General features: G+C 41.4%; 1 protein-coding gene across 1 annotated transcript; it reads left to right on the top strand.

Moving 5' to 3' along the window:
* The first annotated feature begins 982 nt into the window (after positions 1-982).
* as3mt (arsenite methyltransferase) lies at positions 983-6,827 on the top strand. The gene is made up of 11 exons (XM_062387537.1): positions 983-1,083; positions 1,327-1,375; positions 1,563-1,690; positions 1,796-1,946; positions 2,494-2,630; positions 2,728-2,797; positions 2,913-2,994; positions 3,074-3,205; positions 5,175-5,314; positions 5,396-5,518; positions 6,483-6,827. The coding sequence occupies exons 1-11, from the start codon at positions 1,067-1,069 to the stop codon at positions 6,588-6,590; spliced, it is 1,137 nt and encodes a 378-aa protein (XP_062243521.1). The 5' UTR covers positions 983-1,066; the 3' UTR covers positions 6,591-6,827.
* The last annotated feature ends 482 nt before the right edge of the window (positions 6,828-7,309 follow it).

The following is a 7,309-nucleotide window of genomic DNA, read 5'->3' as shown; positions in this document are numbered from 1 at the left end:
CGTTTATGTTGCCCAGACAGAAGATTATGGCTCAGTGAACGTTGCACAGTTGAGAAGTGTTAAAGTGACAGTCCATTATGGTGGTGCGTGTAGTTTTACTGGGAGCAGAGCTGGTTGTACAGTCTAACAGCTGCAGGAAGGAACGACCTGCGATACCTCTCCTTATGACCCTTAGCTGAAGGAGCTGCCAAGTGGCTTGATGGTAACCTGCAGGGGGGTGGGGGAACTTGTTGTCCTCCTCTGTCCCACCAACTCCACTGGGTCAAGGGGGTATCCCAGGACCGAACTGGTCCTCCTGTCCAGTCTCTTCCTGTCAGCAGTAGAAAAGCTTCTGCCCCAGCAAACTACTCCAAAGAAGACAGCAGACGCCGCCAGAGACATACAAAGTCTCCAGGAGCGCCCCCTGCACTCCAGAAGGCCATGATGTAGATCAATAACTAACTGTGGTTACACAACTTTTATATATTGCTTTTGAAAAAAGCTATATTGCGATTATTATTGATAATGTTCTCTTCCCTAATAAATTTCAACCTTGGACTCAATTTAGCCTTTCCTCGTCTTGATGACCACTCATAGCTCTTTTTTGCCCTGCACCCATTATAGCTCATTCATACAGTCCATCCATGTGCAGCACGACCTCCTCCACACATCACTCACACTGCCAACCCAGCAGCAACGTGGGGTTCAGTATCTTGTCCTTGGAAATGTGGGATTGAACCACCGATCCATTTGGTAAGTGTACGACCCGCCCTATACACAGCCGCAGAAGTTCTCAAGGTTCATCCATTTAGATGATGGATATTCTTTGTCGACATGGTGAACATGCTTTTAATAAATAAATCTAAGGAGACCATGTTAATTCATTCCAGGAGACACACGTGGACATCTTCCATCTTGTAGGGCTGCTCAGCTGAGAGGGAACTGGGAACTTCTGCTTTACCACCTGTCGTTCCAGGCGATGCCAGCCAGAGGGGGCTGCTGAGCAGGAAGTGAACTGTGCTAGAAATGACTTCCTAGCACAGCCAGATATAACTGTGCTGCTGCTGTGGACTTTACACTCGAGGCAATGGCTGAAGACAAGAGGTAAGAAAGATCACCCTGAAAACTTCACTTTGGCCTTTTTCATCCTCGCATATTATCTCTCAGCTCGGTCAGATTTGAATCTGCTGACAGCACGTTAGCGTGAGAGGCGAGTTACACATGTTTACATGCGATATTACAACTGTGAACTGGTGTTAGCAGGTTAGATGAAAGTTAAGTAAACTCTGTATTGTACATGGAGCATTTGAAGTTCAGTATGTTTATTATGTATACTTATATTTGCAGTACTTGTGGAAAAGGCTTCCATGACAGCTCCATTCACGTGGACGTGAAGGTAACACACAAACATATGTCACACTGGTCAACCTAGCTTAAATGCTGCATTTAGCCTTAATTAGCTTTGATTAGCATGCTCAATCACTGCTGATGATAATTACCTCAGTAATGACTAAATGAAGCTCTGTAGTGGTCTGTAATTTGTGTTTGTGCGTGTGTGTGTTTGTTTGTTTGTGTGAGAGCAGGATTATTATGGAAACAAGCTGAAGCAAAGCTCTGACCTGAAGACCAACGCCTGTGTGGCTCCAGCCCAGCCCATCCCAGCATTCATCCGCCAGGCGCTGAAGAAAGTGCACCCTGAAGTCACTGCCAGGTGTGTTGTTGTTGTTGTTGTTGTTAGCGCTGCACTATCCACTCTTGTCTTCTCCCTGCAACAAACTGACTCTGGCTGTTCTTTGTGATTCCCTCTCCTCTTCAGGTACTATGGCTGTGGCCTGGTGGTGCCGGAGTGTCTGGAGGAATGCATCATCCTGGACCTGGGCAGTGGCAGCGGGAGGGACTGCTACATGCTGAGTCAGCTGGTGGGCGAGAAGGGCCATGTCACCGGCATTGACATGACTGAGGACCAGGTACTGTGCGTCAGCATCACAGTGTGGCTCACTGATAGGCTGCAGTAGCCTCTTGAGGCATTGCACGCCCCTTGCATAGTTAAATGATGTATGGATTGTATTGAGGGCTATTAATGGCTTGTATAATTTTCCAGTTTGGATTATAGAAGACAAAATTCTGCTCATCAGTCTGAACATACTGCTTTATAGTCATTGTGTGATCAAATGGCTTTGTCATATTACTGTACACTTGGCAAATAGCTTTAAATGCAACCTGACATGGGCTCCACAGAAGAAGCCTGACTGATAAGTATTTTTACTGGCTGATGCCAATACCAATATTAGGGATTAAAAAACATTCCAATTATTTAGATAAAATTGGCAAGATGTCGTTATCACACCCACATGACAAAGAAAAGTTATGCTTTTCTAGAAATGATAGAAAAACTAGAAATTAGTACATAAAGCATTAAGTACTCAAAAGGCACTTCTGGCAAGAATGAGTGTTATTATAACCCCAAGAGTGTGTCCCCAACAGCAACACTTCAGAGTCTGTGTTCTCTTCCAGCTCAAAGTGGCTAGGACGTATGTGGACTACCACATGCAAGAGTTTGGATACAAGAAGCCCAACGTCAGCTTTGTCCAGGGCTACATCGAGGCCCTTACAGAGGCGGGTCTAGAGAAGAACTCATTTGATATCATCATGTAAGACATCGTTCAAGTTTCTCTTTGTTTCACGTTTTAATGCTGTGCGATACTCAAGAAATTGTGTTGAGATGTTGGCTTTTCTGACGTCACATAGTTCCAACTGTGTGGTGAATCTGTCTCCAGACAAGAGGCAAGTCCTGGCTGAAGCCTACAGCATTCTAAAGGTACGCTATTTTAAAACAAGCTCACAACTATGCCAACAATGCCATAAGAAACAGCTCCATTAAGTCGGTTTACTCTGATCCTACCTGGATACGCTGTTCCTCTGTTGGTCATCAGGACGGTGGTGAGTTCTACTTCAGTGACATCTACAGCAGTGACAGACTGACGGAGGAAATAAAGAATCACAAAGTGCTGTGGGGTATGTCACATAAATATTCCGTTGCAACGCAAGACAACAGACACCTGGCGGAGTATCAGCGTGTGGATTGTCTTGGCAGGTGAGTGCCTCGGCGGAGCGCTCTGGTGGAAGGACCTGCTTAAATTGGCTGAAGAAGTTGGCTTCAGCCCCCCCCGGCTGGTCACAGCCAGCGTCATCACCGTCGACAACAAAGATCTGGAGGACATCCTGGGTTTGAAACCTTTTTCTTGTGTTTTATTTATTTTTGTGTATTGCTAGGGTTGCAAAATTCCGGGAATAATCAAAGTTGGAAACGTTCCATGGGAATCTACGGGAATATACAGGAATTAACAGGAATTAATGGGGAATTTTGTGGGTAATTTATTCTAACTGTATTTACCTTGTCATATACAGACATGAATATAAACATTTGTTTTGTAATAGGCTGATTTGAGCCCTGAGGAAAGTTTGGGCACTTGACTATATGCTTCTGGATCTGTGTCATTCTTAACATAGGTCTTTGCAAATGTACACAGCCTTTCCTTATACATTGGCTGGGGTGGAATTTCTCCACACATGAGATAGTGCACGTGCAATGGTTCTGTAGAATAAGATGAGAAAAAAGCTTGTAAAAAAACACTAATGCAATGCCAGAGATATAAATAATCGTCTTTAAAAATATTTTACAATTGATGGATAAATGAATAGAAAGAGGCTAGATGACTGGCCTCAATAGCCCTGCTGTAGTGTGCAGGATGCTGGGAATTATCTGCGAATGTGATGGAGAAATGCAAAGTGGAGGGTTGAAATTCAACGTGCAGCATGTCTTGTATTCCATACATCTTTAAAATAGAGTTTTGAATGATGTTTTTATTGCTCAGCGTTTAATTTGCGTATATATATTTTTTTCAAAATTCCCAAAATTCCCGAGCTGAATATTCCCATAGAAAGTTTCCGGAAATTTACCGCAAATTGTCCGCCCCCTTGCAACCCCTAGGTATTGCCTTATTTGCCAATGTTGTATCTGAGCTAACAATTTGCCAGAGTTCACAGAGTCCATGGAAGAAGTCTAATTAGCCTTAGTGAAGTAGTGACTGCTGCGTGAGTGCACCGTGGGTACGTAGTGCCCTCAAGATAAGGTGACCGGTCAAGTTAGGTTATGAGTATTTACAGTACTTAGAGTTACAACATAGCTACCATTCCCTTCACCCCAGCTGATTCTCACATGACAAACAAAGCAATGAATTTTTCATGTGGTAATGTTGACTGTTGACTGATCGGGCATTTATGTACAACAAATTATTTTACAGAACTGTTTTGTATTTAATAGGAAATCATCCAAGATGTCAATTGAACTGAGTTTGTAAAACTTCTAATATTGAAAACTTCATAAATGCCAGTACATCGTTTGTGTTTATGTTAGTCAAAGTTCGCATTTGCAGTTTGTCATACAATGTTTTCTATAATAACACAATAGGTATATTACACAACATAATTATTTAAATTGAATGGCCATGCTGTTGCTTTTTAAGAATGCTTGATTTTGTGTTTTTGCTAATGTCAGTCCTATATTTAGTTTTGACTAACCTTTTTTTGGAGAGATTGACTCATGTTTACATAATTTACATAATTTGATAATTGGACATAATAATTGAGTGAATTAGACTCATTGGGTTAAATGTAATTTCTCCAGCACAGCTCTGTTTTATGCTTTATTCAGGTTTACATATAAAGCAGTCTTTACTTAACAGACAAAATCCTAATTATGCTCTTGAATCACCAAATAAACCAAATAGGTTTATTTACATTATAGATTGGGAGAGGCGGTGGTCTAGTGGCAGAAACTTGGACTATGGGCAGAAAAGGTCTCTGGTTTGTCTCTGGTTCGACTCCACGGAGAGACAACAAAAGACGAACCTGGATTGATCTGTCCAAAAATCCAAGAGAATTCTCCCTACCCTGTCTAGTGCCCCTGAGCAAGGCACCTTACTCCCCCAACATCTGCTCCCCGGGTGCTGTACATGGCTGCTGTACATGGCTGCTCACTGCTCTGTGTGTCTTGCACCAGATGGGTTAGATGCAGAGGATAAATTTACCTACCATTGCATGAGTGTGTTGTGCATGTCTGTGCATGTGTTTGGTATAAATAAAAACGTATCTTAATCTCATTTATTTATCTCTTTACACTTCTCATAATACAGGTAACTTCAAGTTTGTCTCCGCCACATACCGACTCTTTAAGGTCCCTAAAGGCAACACCAAGCCCTGTCAGGTCATATATAACGGCGGCATTACTGGAGTAGAGGACAGCTTCCAGTTTGACAATCAGTACACATTCAAGGTGAGAAGATCCAGCAGTGTACCTGCAGTTAGGTCTATTGCACATGCATCAAATGGTACCAAATGTGGGCGTCTTTCACAGGTCGATGGAGTAGTGGATGTGGACGGAGAGGTGGCCAGTATCCTGACACATTCAAGATTTGCAGGGGATTTCACTATCCAGCCGTCTGGAGGCCCTGGCGGCTCATGTGGAGTCAAACCTACGGTCAGCGTCACAACTGAATTCTTAAAAAATATGAAAATGTCCGATCGGTCTGTGAGCGCTAGATGTCAGTATGTTTGTATTATCTGTTTGAAATGTGTGACACACCCAGAGAGGCCAGAGTGAACAAAGTCACGCACACACACACACACACAACAGGACGCATGCTGCAAGCTCTTACACACACGCACACACACACACACGCACACACTCACATACCCACTCAGACATAGAGTACATCCACACACATCCACATGCACAAGGTCAAGCAGCTGTCTTGGAGTCATAACCAGACTCTGGAGTCATGCTGGGGAACCTTGAACAGGAAGGAATGTGTTCTCCTCTCAGCTAACGGAATGCCATCTTATCAGCCGTCATGGCCATTGTGTGTGCACATGCAAACACACACACACAAGCACGCGAAAGCACGTCTTCAAACACAACAACATGTTTTTTAATGACTACTCAAATCCCTTAATCACTCGTAACACTTGCTTTCTGCTATTGAGGGATTTTCATTCTGTTTTGTGAAAAAACACATGCATTTATAATCTCAGTTATATATCAAAACCTTTGCCTTGGTTTAACCTTTGGACTGCCCCTCTGAGGCCAAATCAGACCCTACACACTTTATTCCAATCAACAACACTAGTTGGTGATAATAGCCATAAAAAGTCTTTGGTCTTGTTCTTAGAGGCGCAGCTACTGTGAAATGAACAACCAGTGTCTGATAACAGACACCAGGAGTATAGATTAATTTATATAGCTCTGTGAACAACAACTCTATACCCAACATTTTGCAGAATGTCTGTCACATTTACCTGTTTGATACTGGGAAATATGAGAATGTTCCTCAAGCCTTACGCTTGTCTTGGATGAAACAAAATTTGTATGTAATGTTAAAAACAAACTTGAAATCAGGACATAAACTGATAATGATTTCTAACTCTTTTAAAAATTGATACAGGCAAAAGTTGTGGACCCTTTTGAGTTGGTTCTTCAGCTGGAGAAGAAAGGACCAGGTTCAACCACAGGGGGGTGCTGCAGCACAAAGTCTGCAACCTGCTGCAAATGATGATGGGAAGAACTCAGAGAAATGCAGGCCTGGCATCACACTGTGCATTACAGAAGTGACTGAACTAAATTCCTTTTTGTAATACATTGTAAAATATGTGTAATTGACTTTGTAATTAATTCTACTGATCTTATGCTACTTACTTACTTGCATATAAACATATTCAAATAATGTATAATTAAACTTTTAATCGGAGAATAATGTGATGTGAATAAAACGACTATAACCAGGACAATATTCTTTGCCTTTTGCATTATTCTTGTTCACTGTTAGTGTTCCACTTTCACCACTACAGTACTTCTGTTACAATACCTGTATTTTAACGAAATAATTTGACAGATTCACATTATTGTGTGCTATGCAAGTTTGTTCTTCTTCTTCTTATAATTATATGGGTAAATTTCAATGAAAGGATAAACAAATTAAATCAACTGAATGTATTTATGTTCATTGGACATATCATATTGGGGGTTTTACGTCACGAACAATTTTACCAATAGAAAATGGATATTTGATTTGAAACAGGCCTGTATTATACAAATGATAAAATACTATGTAATAAATTGATAAACCTGGGGGGGTTAAATAAGGGAATATGTACTAATTGTATTAGTTTACATGTTTTAATTTAACCACTTTTTGAAACATCAAATAATTGATTGTCTCCCTGTCACTTAAACTCTTTCATATTAAACATTCTGAGAACAAAACATTATTAT

This window comes from Platichthys flesus, chromosome 5 (genome assembly GCF_949316205.1).
Source record: "Platichthys flesus chromosome 5, fPlaFle2.1, whole genome shotgun sequence".
Lineage (NCBI taxonomy): Eukaryota > Metazoa > Chordata > Actinopteri > Pleuronectiformes > Pleuronectidae > Platichthys > Platichthys flesus.
The sequence above is the reverse complement of the archived record's forward strand: the minus strand, read 5'-3'. Positions and strand labels throughout refer to the sequence as shown.

What these genes read in the sequence shown, in the direction of transcription:
- as3mt (XM_062387537.1), top strand. An exon ending in AAGCCTACAGCATTCTAAAG is followed by an intron (nt 2,798 to 2,912) that starts GTACGCTATTTT and finishes GTTGGTCATCAG; the next exon opens with GACGGTGGTGAGTTCTACTT. An exon ending in ACAATCAGTACACATTCAAG is followed by an intron (nt 5,315 to 5,395) that starts GTGAGAAGATCC and finishes CGTCTTTCACAG; the next exon opens with GTCGATGGAGTAGTGGATGT.